A 15,994-nucleotide genomic window follows, 5' to 3' on the forward strand; every position below is an offset into this window, starting at 1 on the left:
CCTCCTCTCACTAGCACTAACTCGTATGCAATAATGGAATGTAAACACGAATCAACCAACCTCAAACCCTCTCTCACTAATTCCTGCTGAATATTTATCATACTATTACCATTCACAACTGTCATATTTATTCATTTGATTACCTATGTACAGTTTCATAGTCTTATTTTTTCACTTGCTATTCTAATGTATCAATAGGCTGAAATGTAAATATTGTGCTGTTCAATTTCTCCCCTTCCATCCCAAGTTTATTTTCCTTGTTTTTTGTAACTTTCCCTCTCCCTTTTTCTGATTCACTGTATTTAAAGTTCAAGGTTCTTATTGAAAATATTGTTTTTTACGTTACGTTATGCTTTACACTCCTTGTTATTTGTAAACCGGGTTGATGTGATGCCTATCATGAAACTCGGTATAACAAAAACAATAAATAAATAAATAAATAAATTGGCTAAATGCATCCATAAAACTCCACTCACCAAACCGAAATCTCCGTTCAGCTAACAAAGGTCTATTAAAAGTTCCACCTGCTCGTCACAAACTTACATCAACTCGGAAGAGAGCCATATCCCTAGGAAGCCCCGAACTATGGAACTCCCTCCCAACCGAACTGAGAACACAACAAAATTTAAAAACCTTCAAAAAAGAACTAAAAACTTGGATAGTCACCAAAGCCTACCAAAACACCCTATGACTCTATGCTACAACTTCCCTCCCTATCAGCCCATATAAACATGCAGAACCAATCCAAAGCACGTAATTTAACCTGTACAATTTACAACCAAACTATGTTTATAACAACTAGGATAACTATGTTAACAAGTGTATGAATTTTTTGAACACTGTTAAACATCGAAACTTGTAAACCGTTGTGATGGCGAAACCGAATGATGGTATATAAAACTCTATAAATAAATAAATAAAATACTGATTTCTTTCCAACAGAAAATGTTTGATATTTGTACATCATTAAAACCTTTCAGGTATCTGAATGTCTGTATCACATCGCCCTGGCATTAAGAGAGCTCAGAGATGTGTTGGCAGGTCCGCTGAAAGACCTGTTCAATAGATCCCTAGAAATGGGAGTGGTGCCGCATAATTGCAGAAGAGTGGTTGTGTTCTCATTTCACAAGAGTGGTAGCAGATGGGAGGTTGGAAACTACAGGATGGTTAACCTTACCTTGATGGTGGGAAATTCTGCTGAAGGAAAGGGTAGTGAACTATCTACAATCCGGTGGGTTGCTGGACCCAAGGCAGCATGGATTCACCAGGGGAAGGTCTTGTCAGATAAATCTGATTGATTTTATTTGATTGGGTGACTAAAGAATTGGATCAAAGAAGAATGTGCAATGTGATTTACTTGGATTTCAGCAAAGCTTTTGATATGGTCCCACATAGGAGGCTCATGAATAAAATGAAGTTTTGGAGTGAGCACCAAGGTGATAGAATGGATTAAAAACCAGTTGATTAATAGGAGACAGCGTGTAATGGTAAATGGAACCTACTCTGAAAGGAGAACAGTGTTAAGTGGAGTGCCACAAGGATCCGTTTTGGGACCGGTTCTGTTCAATATTTTTGTGAGCGACATTGCAAAAAAAGATAGAAGGTAAGGTTTGTCTATTTGCGGATGATACTAAGATCTGCAACAGAATGGACACACCTGAAGGAGTAGAGAGAATAAAAAGTGATTTAAGAAAGCTTGGTTGAAGATTTGGCAGCTGGGATTCAATGCCAAGAAGTGCAAAGTAGGGTGCAGTACTCCAAAAGAGCTGTATTTAAAGGGGGTGAAAGACTAATGTACACAGACTATTAGAAGGACTTTGAGGTGTTAGGAATTGTGAACCCTTGGCTCGAGGTGGGGTTGTTACTACCTGAAGGGTTGGGCCCCACAGATCCCCACCGTCGGGAGGCGAGGCTGGCCAGGAATAGAGGCGAGCTGGAACTTCACCTGTGCCGACCCTCGTTCCCCACAGGTTGAGCCCCTGTGTGGCTGGTCCCGGAGAGGGTAGGCGAGTGAGTGCAGAGAGTATCAGAGAGGTTAGGCACAGTTCAAGACAGGAGCACTCTCGGAGGGAGGAGAAGAAAGAGTCTCAGTGAGTGTAAGGCCACTGCAGCTCTGAAGGGAGTAGAGCAGGACCACATGGGAGTGGCCTCGAGGAGAGGAGGTGTAGATGTGGAGACACGAACTGTATTACGCTGGATAAGGGCTAGAGCGGGGAACCTGTTGTAGCCAGTGCCTGGAGAGTAGCAGCACAGGGCTCTGCCTGGGACACGGAAGCTGGTGACAAGATCTTCTGTAGTATAAGCGTAGAGGGCTGCCCTGAGGAGCGGGGCTCTGAGGCCCAGTCTGAAGGTGTACTGCGCTGAGCCAACTCCCGGAGAGAGAAGGCACTGTAGCAAAAGTCCTCCAGGAGAAGTACCATGGGGATTCCCAGGAGCAGCGGGCACTGCTTTTGGAACTCACAAGTAGACTGGCGCTGAGCCTGGCCCTGAGGAGTGGGAAGTGCAGAGAGAGAGTCCGGGTAAGGTGGCACTGAGCCTGACCCCAAGGAGTGGGAAGCACTGCGAGAAAGAGTCCAGTTAGGTTGCGCTGAGCCAGGGTCCGTGGAGCGGGAAGTGCAGAAAGAGAGTCCGGGTAAGGTGGCACTGAGCCTGGCCCCAAGGAGTGGGAAGCACTGAGAAGGAGTCCAGTTAGGTTGCACTGAGCCAGGGAAGCGCTGAGAGAGGAACCCAGAAGGAGAAGCGCAGAGGTCCGACAGCAGGAACAATTGGTCCATGGGGAAAGTATGGCACCAAAAGGAACCTTGGAACTCATTGCCAAGTCAGTTAGTGGTGTGGCTTAAATATCCCGGGTCAATGATGTTATCAGGCAGGAACGAACCCGGAGTTCCCACCATGGTCCCTTTGAAAGCAGAGCAGGTAGCGCGTGTACGCATCTAGGCACCAGGATCGGAGCGCTGGGTGGCAGCATCCTGGCCACCACATGGAGTACAGAGAACCTGGAGAAATGCGGCGGTGGTGACTGGCTACCGCTGCAAGAGCACTGGAGGTGGAGGGCCAGGCAAGACATAAGGTGAGTTGGGCCTGCTGCGGACGGCCGCAGCCAGTTGTCATAACATAGGGTAATAGTGTCTGGTGATCTGAAGGCAGTGAAGCAATGCAACAAGGTGATAAAGCCAGAAGAAGGCTGGGCTGCATAGAGAGAGGAATAACTAGTAAGAAAAATTAGGCATTAATGCCTTTGTAGAAGTCCTTGGTGAGGCCTCATCTGAAGTACTGTGTTTAGTTCTGGAGTCTGTATCACAAAAAGGGTAAAGTGAGATGGTGTTGGTCCAGAGAAGGGCAACCAAAATGGTGTGGGATCTGTATTGGAAGACTTATGAGAGGCTGAAGGATTTGAATATGTTTACACTGGAAGAGAGGAGGTGCAGGGGAGATATGATACAGATTTTCAGATACCTGAAATATTTTAATGATGCACACATTTCAAACCTTTTCCATTAGAAAGAAAACTGTAGGACTAGGAATCATGAAATGAAACTCCAATGGGGATGACTCAGAAGCAACATCAGGAACTATTTCTTCATGAACAGGGTTGTAGATGACTAGAATGCCCTTCCGGAAGAGGTGGTGAGGATGAATACAGGATAAACACTGCAAATCCCTAAGGACTATGTTATGTTTGGCCAGCTGCGTGAAGGCCCCATGACCGGCTGCACTCACCCCAGACAACCACCGATGCAAAGAACCTCTTCTTGTGGCTGGGATGCCACCGCCATGCTCATCCGACACTGATGCGACTAGGACATCGCCATGCCACTCCTGCCCCCGAGCCTCCCTAGTATACACATGTCACTTGACTTCTCTTAATGGCCCCCACGGCGGGATCTTTCCTGTGACACACCCCTATGATGTCCACCAGCCCAGGGATTTAAGGAACAGCTGAGCAGCTACTTATCACCTCAGCATCAGGTCCTCCTTGCCTCTGTCTTGTTTGTTTCCTGCCTTGACCTGTCTGTGGTTTCTTGTCTTGGTGGCTCTGTCTTGTCCTGTCTTCTCCCCATTTTGGCCTGATTTCTAGATAAGACCCTTGCCATGGACCTGAAGCTCTCTCATCTGCCGCATGCATATAACCATTGCCTTGGACATGGACCACTTTCTTGCCTGCTGCCTGCCACTGACCCTTGCTCTGGACCTGGATTCTTCTTGCTGTCTGTCCTAGACCCAGTGAATCCATGATTTCTGCCTGCCTTGACCTCAGCTCAGCCCCAGACTCTCCCTTCATCTTTAACCTGTTGGACCAATGCCCGGGCCCTACTGGCCCCTGGAACCCAAGGGTTCAACTCATAGGGCATGGGGCTGGTACAGGTGAAGTTACAGTTCTGTCCCAGCCCAGGGCATGTCTGCCAGCTGTCAGCGTGGGCATAGTAAGTTCATCTAGTAGGTTCACCTACTAGACCAGGGGTGGGCAATTCCAGTCCTCGAGGGCCACAAACCTGTCGAGGTTTTAGGATATCCTAATGAATTATGCATGACATAGATTTGCATACAACTGAGGCAGAGTGCATGCAAATCTCTCTCATGCATATTCATTAGGGATATCCTGAAAACCAGACTGGTTTGTGGCCCTCGAGGACCGGAACTGCCCACCCCTGTACTAGACTGTGCCAACCACACCACAGCACAAGAGTCCACTTCCTTTACAGGCTAGAGGTTGGAAATGAAGAAAAGAGTGCATGGGAGTAACTTGCACAGAGCAGCAGTTACTGCTCATAACAGAATCATGAGGTAATCTGCACAGAGCGGCAGCTACTAACATAAAAAACTTGCTGGGCAGACTGGATGGACCATTTGGTCTTTTTCTGTCATCATTATTGTGTTACTACGCAAGGCAGATCCTGCGCTAAATTTCTTTTCCTGGATCTGCTGCAGTGTTTGGGCAGGCACCGGCAGCACAGTGGCATGGCAATGCTGGGAGCACCCTGGCATCTATGAAAATAAGTCGCTGGAGGCAGTTTCCTGTATTGCCTATGTCTAAATCTGGCCCAGCCCAAGCTTGATCCCCTACACTTTCTCTTCCTCCACCCTCTAACCTGAGCACTCGCTTCTCCTCACTTCCACAAAGCTCCCCCCTCCCAAGCTCAACTACAACACTTCTCTCACCTGCCTCTCCAACTCCTCCCCAGTCCTTTCTCTTCATCCCCCCCCCCCCAGCCTGACCCAAGCACTCCTTCTTCCCCTCATCTAACTCGAGCATTCTTTCCTCCTCCCCCCCCCAGCACAGTCTTCTCCCTCCTTCAGTCTCAGTCCTGTGCTCTCTGCAGGCCCATGCATTCATCACAACTGTTTGATCCATCAGCGGGCCGCATGGACCACCGGCCTGTTGACCTGCACCTCCAATTTCTCCTCCATAATCTTCCGGCTGTGTGGGCTGGAGGTCAATCCCTGATTCTCCTTCCAACCTGCACTGCTGACGCCCCCTCCAGTGTCCTCTGGGTGTGCAGCTGGGACAGGTCCTGTTTGTGGGCTGGCAGAAGCTGCTCCTTGGCAGAATGATTGAGGGGCCAGGTGGGTGCGCTCCTCGGCAGAGCGCACATGCAGGCTGATGTACACATGAGCACACTGCCAGGCCCTGACAGACAGATGCCACTGCCAGGGACCTAAGGGCATTATATGTATAGATGTAGCATTGTATAACTGAGGAGTTAAGGAGCTGTAAGGGCTCAAATCACCCATAACAATGCCAGGGATGTTAATTCTCTGAGATCTCCAGTTGCTTAATAACATTTCTACTGTGTAAATAACTTCCTGACATGTTTAATTAGGATTTAAAAAATGTTAAGAAGTCATTATCTTAATTAAAATCCATTCCAGACCTGGTATGTGCACATGTTATAGATAAACTCCCATTATATATTGTTTCCTCCAGTGAAGCATTATTTAGCAGTGTGAACCAATCAGTGGGTTATCTCAAAACCATTAGCTTATGCTCTTGACAGTTCACAACCTAATCTTATTGTTTTGTTTTTAAAAAATTTATTAATTGCTTAACACAATTGGCCTAAGCGATGTACATAATTACACACACACCATTACAATGAAGATTTAACAAAAACTAAACTCCACAAAAATTTAAATTAACAAAGATTAAATAATAAAAAACAAATCATCAAATCAACAGACAAAGCATTGTCACATTTGTATATGAAGTCAGATGACAAAAACTTCATTACAGTACATCTCAAATATGGTATAAAAATTCTTAATCAGTTAGATGGCATTAACTTCATTGCTTACGTCTCAAAAGCACGGGTGAGAAGAAAATCTTTATAAGATGTTTTAAATTTCTTGAGATCGTCTAAAGATCTTAAATCAAAAAGGAATCAAATTCCATTGTGAGGGCGCCGCAACTGAGAAAGAAGTCTCTCTAGTACTAAACAAGCGAGCATGACGGATGGAAGGAACTTCAAGAAAATTCAACTGAGAGGATCTCAAACATCTAGCTGGTTTATTGATTCTTAAGAGAGCATTAAACCAGAATGGAGAATTACTCATACGGAGTTTGAAAACAATCAATCCTATTTTAAACAAAATCCTATCAGGAACTGGTAGCCAATTGAGTTTGCATAAAACTGGTGATATCCTCCTATCACGACGTTTTAGGTTGGATACCAACCTAGCAGCAGAATTCAATAATAGCTGAACTGGCTGAATTCGACATTTCGGTAACCCAATGTACAATCCATTACAATAATCGATGTGCGGGAAGATGATGGCTCGGACAACAGTCAAGAAATCTTTTTCATGAAGCAAATGACGTAAACCAACCAATAATCGCAATTTGAAAAAGCCAGTTTTAATTAACATTCTAATTTGAGGTTTAAATGATAAAGTAGAATCTAACAAAAAGCCCAGACTCTTAATTGGGTTGACAAGAGAAAAAGACATATTATCAATTGTCAAAGAATTCTGAATTAAGGTAGATAATGATCAGTGGATCAACAACATGGTAGTTTTATTGGTGTTAAGCAATAACTTGTTATGTTTTAACCAACGATTTATGGTATTTAGGCAGAGGGTGAGAGAATCGATTGTTTCCTGCCATGAATTTTTCACTTTGACATAAAATTGAATGTCATCAGCGTATAACTTAAAGCCATCAGTGATGATGGCCAAGAGTTTGGTAATGGGAGCAAGGTATACATTGAACAACATGGCGGAAAGGGCTGAGCCCTGTGGAACCCCAACTTTTAATGGAAGGGCTTCAGAACAACGACTGTTAAATTTAACCATCTGAGAACGTTCAGTAAGATAATTCTCAAACCATATGCTGTCAAGATGCCAAAGGAAAGTATGAAGTTAAGTTGAACCACACGCAGTTTTAAAATTATTTTTTATTTATAATGTTTGTACTGAGGGATATGTAGACAGATGCTGCCCCTTTGTCATCCCGCTAATTACAGGTGTGAGCTTGAGAAGAAGCAGCAGTGGTTTGCTATGTCAGACAGGCAGGTTAAAGGGACTAACAATATGTTTATTCTCCGTGTACTGTTACCTGCACTTTCCATCCCCTCTCGAAGAATCAGGAACTGTACGCATCAGATGCTCATTGCATGCTCCAAAAGATCAGTGTAGCCAGTCCGGCCTGAAACAGCTATAAACTTCACTTTATAGGTCATCTACTGGAGGATGGCTCAGTTTTAGTCAAACGTAAGTCTGCACCTTTCCTGTGATGCTCAGGTTGCTTACCCACCAGTCAGGAATCTCTCGGAGCTGCAGGCTTCCCTGAAGCTCTGCCTCTTACATCCAGACAAGGCAGGGTGTTGCAGAGGAGAGACAGAGCCTAGAGGAACAACTGCACGATGCACCTGTTCTTTCATGAGGCACTTGGGGAACAACGCGAGTCCCAGCACAGGCCAAAACCCGCTCTTCCAGCAATGTTGTCGCAAGACTTTCAGGCCCGCTTAGCTTGTGCTTGTATAATAGAAGGACTAGGGGGCACTCCATGAAGTTAGCATGTGGCACATTTAAAACTAATCGGAGAAAGTTCTTTTTCACTCAATGCACAATTAAACTCAGGAATTTGTTTCTAGGGGATGTATTTAGTGCAGTTAGTGTAGCTGGGTTTAAAAAACTTTTGGATAAGTTCTTGGAGGAGAAGTCCATTAACTGCTATTAATCAAGTTTACTTAGGGAATAGCCACTGCTATTAATTGCATCAGTAGCATGGGATCTTCTTAGTGTTTGGGTAATTGCCAGGTTCTTGTGGCCTGGTTTGGCCTCTGTTGGAAACAGGATGCTGGGCTTGATGGACTCTTGGTCTGACCCAGTATGACATGTTCTTATAGTCTTATGTAAGAAATTCATACTGGGCCGGATTTTCAAAACGTTACGTTTGTAAATCCGGAGGATTTACACGGGTAACCGGATTTACGCACGCCGGGCCTATGTTATATAGGCTCAGTGACACGCATAAAGCCCCAGGACACGTCTAAGTCCTGGGGCTTTCAAAAAGGGGCGGGGAGGGGGCAGGGCCAGAGGCTCTCGACACAGCCGGGAGATCGTGCTTCAGCAATTGGCTGGCAGGCGCAACAGGGTAGGACAATTTTTTGGGGGGTTTAGCTTAGGGCCGGTAGGGATGTGCAGAGGGACGCCATATGTTGCATTCGTGATTCGGATTCGTCGGGGAGCAGATACATTGTATTCGGCCGTATGGCGCCCCGATGCGTTAATACGGCGATTTCTATTCGTGTCCCAGCTAAAATTAAAATTAACTACAACCCCCCACCCTCCTGACCCACCCAAGACTTACCAAAGCTCCCTGGTGGTCCAGCGGGGAGTCCGGGAGCCATCCCCTGCACTCACACCCTCGGTGCCGGTTTGATCATGGCGCCGATAGCCTCTGTCACAGGGGCTACCGGTGCCATTGGTCAGCCCCTGTCACATGGTCATCAGCGCCATCTTGTGCTCCTACCATGTGACAGGGGCTGACCAATGGCACCGGTAGCCCCTGTGACAGAGGCTATCGGCGCCATGATCAAACCGGCACCGAGGGTGTGAGTGCAGGGGATGGCTCCCGGACCCCCCGGGAGTTTTGGTAAGTCTTGGGGGGTTCAGGAGGGTGGGTTTGTTTACATTTTTATTTAGGTGGCTGTATGATTTGTGTATTCGTGGGGAATCGCGATACGTTTCGCTTCCCCACGAATACTACGAATAGTGCAATATACGTTGCGGATCGCCAATACGGCGAAAACGAATGCACACCCCTAAGGGCCGGGGATGCGGGGGGGGGGGGTTAGGGGAAGGAAAGGGAAGGGAAGGTAGGGAGGTTCAGGCAGCGGGGCTCAGCATAGGCTCGGAGCGCGTAAGGTGCACAATTGTGCACCCCCTTCTGCGTGTCGACCCCTGATTTTATAACATGTGCGCGCCTGCGTGCACATGTTATGAAATCGCGTGTCCATGTATGCACCCGGGGTAGCTTGCGCACATGGACATGTACATGCAGGTCTTAAAATCTACCCCACTCTGTTTTGCTCTGAACATTAAAAAGCAATATGGATTGTCATCTAGAGCTATGCAATCAGGGATTTTTGGGTAAAGGTGATTATTATTGTGTAACCTCAGTTTCCTTGACCTGACATAGGGGGGAATAGATGGCAAAAGGACTATGGAGACTGTCCTCTAAATCCTCGGTTCAAAGCCAGTCTTCATCATCTGCAGTGGTGATGCATTGCTATGAATTCAGGGGTCTGAGTCAATGGCCTACGATTAAAGTCTAATGGAGAGGAGTCCATCGTTACAGAACAAAAAAGCTCTGAGCACTGCTGTGAGGTTTCCAGCCTAAGTGGCAGTCCCACCTGCAAGGGTAAGCTGAGGAGACATTAGGTTAATAAAAGATGGGAGAAGTAGCCTTCCATGAAATTCAAATCCTGTAGGGGGCCCTTTTTTTTTTTTTTTTACCCCTAGGATCTTTTGCAACAATGAGAAATATTTTTCATCAATACTAGTTCTAGCAATATAATCAGAAAAAAAAATATTTAAAATATCAATTGATGCCTTTTTATATGTCATACTGAATTCTTTAATCCTTATTCAGTGACAAACTGCCCTCCAAAAGAAACTTTTTCTATAACATTAGAGAGAAGATGCTTTTGCTGTTGTCCTCTGTCACACTTTCCCCCTGCTGAAACGCATGAATTTTAGGTTTTATGAACAGCAATGGGTCATCACAAATCTGCAGTAAATATTCACAAATCCACACGAGTGACATTAAAAGGGGGGTCAGATTCCTGAAGTTCCCATTTGTTGGCATTTGGCAGACTGCGGGCTAAACCTGCGAACCGCTGCCCTTAACCTTCAGCCCTGAGCCGGTCACCAAGGCCACGAAGCACTGCTGCCTCTTTGCACAATGGGACACCACGAGGAGCTGCTGGGTCTTCATGGGGCAGGAACCTGCCGACTCCAGCATGCTGTGCCTCCCTCTGGGCACGCAGGCGCCTGCTATGCTACCACATTTAAAGGGACTGTGGCGGGAAAGTGCCTGCAGCCTCTAGAAATTACATCACAGAGTGGGCCCTATAAAAGGGCAGCTCCCCAGTTTACAGGATGCCTCGGCAACAGGTCCCACTACCTTGTGTAGAGCATGGTGCTACAATATCCTGTCTTCAGCCCAGTTTGTCTTCAGCTCCCGAGTGTCCTCAGAGTTCCTTCCCTTCTGTGCTTCTCTTTGCCCGACCTCCTCACCTATCCATCCCTTCAGATGGATACCTGGATCAACCTCGGTCGGACCTCGCTTGACCTCTTGACACTCTTGCCTGCCACCAACCTCTGCCTGCTTCTTGACATGCCTGATCGCTGCTTACCTACACCCCTGCTATCCAAGGACTTCCTCTCTTGCTCACAGCGGAGATCACCATCTAAGACCCTGCTGATCCCGGCACCCAAAGGCTCAACCCGAGAGGAACGAGGGCTGGTACAGGCGAAGCTCCAGCTGGGTCTCCGCTTCATCCGGGTGCTCTTCCCTGCAGCTTGCACCAATCCCGCCTCAGCCTGAGGGTCCATGAATGCAACACCACTGTCAAAGGGCACAGTCCCTATGATTGTAGTTCACTAAGACTTCCACATTAGTTATATGATGCATGGAAGATAAGACGTAATGTGCATGGCATCGCTTTATGAGGACTTACGTGGGGTTTCAATTTTTCAGCGGTAAGCACTTTGCACATTTACTAAAAAGTGAAAATTCTTGAACATTATACTGGAGGTTGGGGGGCTGGCAATTTCTTTCTGCTCCTTGCCGCTTCCAGCTCACTGGGATCCAGCCTCTTTTGGGCCTTTATGCCACAAGTCTTTATTCACAACTACTCAGGGCTTTTCCTCTGTTTTAGAGTCCCGAACCCATTTGAAATTAACTGCAAATCGGGTTCCAAAAACCGCACTCATTTCAAACAAATGTATATCCCTATGGGTTAGTTTGATGTTTACCTCTAGATACAAAAAGAGGTTCATATTCAAAAGATTTGTCCACTTAAGTTTGGGACTTACTTGACAAAGCATGGGATTTAAAAATCCCACCCACATGGCCTGACTCTGATTTATCTGCTACAATTTACCCAGATAAATCAGAGGCATTCCAGGGGTATTCTGGGACAGGGCTAACTTATCCAGATAATGCTGATACTCCATTAACTCTGATCACGTTTTCTGGATATCTTTAGTCATGCCAAAAGAGCTGTTCTAAAGTTGGCCGGATAAACTTCCCAGGCTAACTTTGGATTTATTGCTGTGACTTGACGGCTGAATATCTGGACTAAATTAATTGGATACATATATTCAGACATCCTGCAGCTGCATATGGACATCATTAAAAGCTTTTCTAATAGGCAATACACCAAATACCTTTCTATTGTGATAATTAATATACATGTGTTAAAATCCAAGTTAGGACTCTTAAGAACTGTCTCGGTGTATCCGTATATATAGACACAAATATTTTGTATCTGAATTAAAAACCACACGTATTTGGTCCAACATACCCTACAGCATATTTATTTAATTCTATTTCTGCATTAATATAATGCTCTAAACCAGGATGGTTTTTTTTCTTGGTAAACTGTTTGGTACTTACTGAGGTTTAATATTTTAAATATGTATAAAGCACAGCTTTCAAAACTGTCCACAGTAAAACAATTTGCACATGAAAGTGGATGTGTGGAGATCCATGCAAGTATTTTATAAACTGTGTGGCAGGTGCTGCCCCACAAGTACGTGCATATGTTTTACTAAACATGTATATTTCCAATATAGAAAGCACCTACTTTCTTTATCTGTTTTATAAACATATATTTGTATATTTTGGGCATGTAAAAATAAATAATATGTCCACCTAATAACCCTGAATTAAATGTGGAGGCAGGTATTCTATGAAGTACACATGTATACCATTCTGAAAATACTTGCATGTGTACATGGACTCACCAGTTTGCTGATACACCAGTTCATCCCATTCTTCTCCAGTTCACTTTGACCCTCTAGCACTTCTTCCTGACGCCCCTCCATTTCACTCACACCTCCCACTCAAACACTTCAGACAAAAACCATGTCTCATTTCATTGTGTCAGTCCATTATCAGATGTAACAATTTTTCCGTCAGGTTCAGTAATGTATGCAAGTATGCCATTACAAAAGAGCAACTGCCACATGTATTTCTGAACCCCACCCTGGATTGCCCCTAGAATGCCCCTTTATAGCCATGGTACAATGTACATACTATATTGCAGGTGTGTGCATGTACTCTTTAGATTTATAAAATAGTATATATGCAGACATATGATACTTACATTTATATATGCTGTTTTACATGTGAAACCCCTATAAAAATTCACTCCATAGTGAGTAGTAGAAAATGCATGCATTAACGGGATATTAAACTAACCTATCTCTAGTTAAGATAATCATACAGTATAATATGCATTAAATATAATAAAGCAAGTGCCAAAAAGCAGAATATAAATCAAAGAAATAAATAAATAAATAGCATTATTTAATACAGTGGTTCCCAACCCTGTCCTTGGGAACCCCCAAGCTAGTTGGGTTTTCAGGATATCCACAATGACTATGCATGAGAGAAAATTTGCATGCACTGCTTCCATAATATGCACATTTTCTCTCATGCATATTCATGAAAACCTGATTGGCTGGGGGGTCCCCAGGACAGAGTTGAGAACCACTGGTTTAATATAACACTAAAATGATCTCTGATTTCAGCTGAAATAAAAAAAAAATATTGTAACTGAAGTTTAAAAATAATTGTATATTATGATTCACTATCAAGCATCAAAGTCATTATTTACAGAAGAAGTTAGTACAGTAATCACAGGAAACTATTTTCATTTTCCAAGGGACTATATGGGTGCTGCACTCACCTTTTTGTTAGCGAAAATGATTAATATCTAAGCAGAATAAGCTCTACAAATGAGTTGCATTCTCAAAATATCACTATAGATTTTTAACACTGTTATACCCTATGATCTGTTCTAAATAGGATGCTGAATATGTAAACCAATAATTTACAGCTCATTTCCCCAATACCAGCAAGATTTATTCTCTGACTTTTTTTTTTCTTTTTTTGCCATTATGGACCTTCGGTAGTTCAAGCCTTGTTCCATCTTTACAGTTTTAAAAGAAAATAATTGCTGGAGTCTGACCTTCCTCTGTCTTGACATGCACATTGGCAAGATATAGTATAACAAAGCTTACTCAGACCACGGTGTTTCCAAGGAGTATTCACAACATATTTCTGGTTATTCTTAGCACACTATTATGAAGATCGGAAAGAAATATGCAGGATTGCTTGGAAAAATTGAGTTGTAATCCTGGCTCTGAGTTATTTTTTTTCCCCCTATAACTTAATTCTTCATGGACATGGGGATTTATGGTTGCAGTAACTAGGAATTAAAATTAAGCACACCTATTTATTTTTCAAAATACATAAGGTTGGCCTAGTGGGCGGTGGTCTGTGCTGCTATGCGATAGAACTGGATTCAGCCCAGATCCTGGATTTTGCTCCTCAGCCTGGGGGGCGTCTTCAAAGTCCACGGGGAAGGTCGGGGAAGAGGGCAGCATCTCAGCACACTTGCAGCATCTAGTTGCCAGGTTATACACACCCACACTGGACTCCAGACGGAGCAGTGGCCCATGGCCCCTGACTAAGGAGGGATGTTGCATGGCTGGATAACAAGGAAGAAAAGTGAAAAAAAAAAAAAAGCTGAGACGCCTCACTTGATGTTGTGAATTATGGCTCATATCATTGTAGGCTAGTACAGGATGGTTCTGACTGTACTGTAAGCCCAAAAGAACAGAAAGAAAATCCACTGGTCCAAAAAAGAAAAAAAGACACATATATATCATTTTTTTGTGAGTTAAAATAAAAAGTTCCATACAGAACTAATGGAGCCTACTTTCCAAACAGTGTGCATGCGTTCATATCTGTGTGCATATGTGAATAAAAAAAAAAAATATATATATATATATATATGTTAGCCCTTCACGATGCTCTCGGACCCCCATCAGATATCCAGAAAATGCGGACTATGGCAGGACACTGATCACAAAAAATTATTGGGGAGTGGGAGGGACACGCGCACACCCACCCGTCACAGAAGCCATGGCCCTTTCGGAAAAGCAAGCTGAAAAAACCGCAAGTCGTCCCATTCCCTAGCTAAGGCACAACTCCTTCAAAGAAACTAAAAACGATCTCGCGCCCGTACCCGGAGACGCGCAAGTACTTACTTTAGTGCCCAAGCGAATGTCGAGCTCCAGCTGGCGCCTGCTCTGCTCCAGGACGCTCAGCAGGTGCTCCTGGAAGACGCCGATCTTGGTGTAGAAGCGCGCGCCGCGCCAGCAGCCCTCCAGGTTGTCGAAGTCGACGCCCAGCGCGCGCAGGAAGCCCAGGCTGCGCGCGTCCAGCGCGATCTGCTGCGGGCGGCCGAGCAGGGCGGCGCGGCAGCGCGCGTCCAGCAGCGTCAGCTTCAGCACCTTGCCCGAGCGGACAGCGACCAGCGCCGCCGCCAGCCCCACCGGGCCGGCGCCCACCACCAGCAGGGAGGCGCGGGCGCGCCGCCGGCGCACGCCGTCCAGCGCCACCTTCAGCGCCGCGTGCAGCAGCACGGCCAGCAGGGTGCAGGCGGCCAGCGCCAGAGCCAGGCGGCCGCAGCGCTCCTCCTCCTCGGACGCCTTCTCCATCGGGTTCGCAGCGCGCGATGCTCCTTCACCCGCAAGGGTTTGAGAAGGGGGCAGAGGGCAGCCGACCCATGCCCCGGGCCAGGTGCGCAAGCCTTGCGCTACCTCTTGGATCGCCTCCCTTACGGGGGATGGAGACGGGAGCGAGTCCTGCTCGGCGCTGCGGCTGCAGACCTCCAGGGCTGGTCTTTTCTGTCCTGCCGGCTCTCCGCAGCTTCCCTCGTTAAAAGATTTCACTTCCTCACGTGGGGAGCTCTTTTCGGCAACCCGGAGCCGCGTTCCGGTCAGATCTGGAATCTCTCTCGCCCTCTCCCCTCTCCGTCTGCTCTGCACCTCCTTCTGCGGGATCAGGTTTCAGGCTGGCAAATCCCATGCCAGACTGTTAGACCCTCCTGCTGCTGGCACGAATGTCAGAGACGTGACACATATATGAGCATTCGCACAACTTTGCTATCTGCTTCCATAGTTTTTGTGGCTTTTGTTTGCTTTAAGGAATGCAACATTTAAAATGCCACGGATGCTTCTAGGTGGCCCGGGGGGGGGGGGGGGGGGCATAACACAGCCATGGCCCTCAGCCTCCCTTCTCTAGTTTTATTTGAAAGAGGAGTCCTAGCTTCTATCCCTTGGGACCCCTATGGTGGGGGACAATGATAGGTGGAAGACATCCAAGGGGGGAGGGGGACAGGGCAGAGCCAGCTTGGTTGGTGACAGCAAGTGAGGTGGGGGAAACAGAAAAGGCAACAAAAGGTCCAGGCCC

The 15,994-nt window shown here is 45.9% G+C and overlaps 1 protein-coding gene across 2 annotated transcripts in view; it reads right to left on the reverse strand.

Annotated features, from left to right (window-relative positions):
• LOC115095013 overlaps positions 1 to 15,530 on the reverse strand; it is a 121,941-nt gene extending 106,411 nt beyond the window's left edge. For both annotated transcript variants that reach the window (XM_029608167.1, XM_029608166.1), the window contains exon 1: positions 14,788 to 15,530. In XM_029608167.1, coding sequence (XP_029464027.1) covers positions 14,788 to 15,240 — 453 coding nt within the window. In that variant the 5' untranslated portion in view covers positions 15,241 to 15,530. The remainder of the gene's footprint in view (positions 1 to 14,787) is intronic.
• Positions 15,531 to 15,994: the final 464 nt, after the last annotated feature.

This window comes from Rhinatrema bivittatum, chromosome 7 (genome assembly GCF_901001135.1).
Source record: "Rhinatrema bivittatum chromosome 7, aRhiBiv1.1, whole genome shotgun sequence".
Lineage (NCBI taxonomy): Eukaryota > Metazoa > Chordata > Amphibia > Gymnophiona > Rhinatrematidae > Rhinatrema > Rhinatrema bivittatum.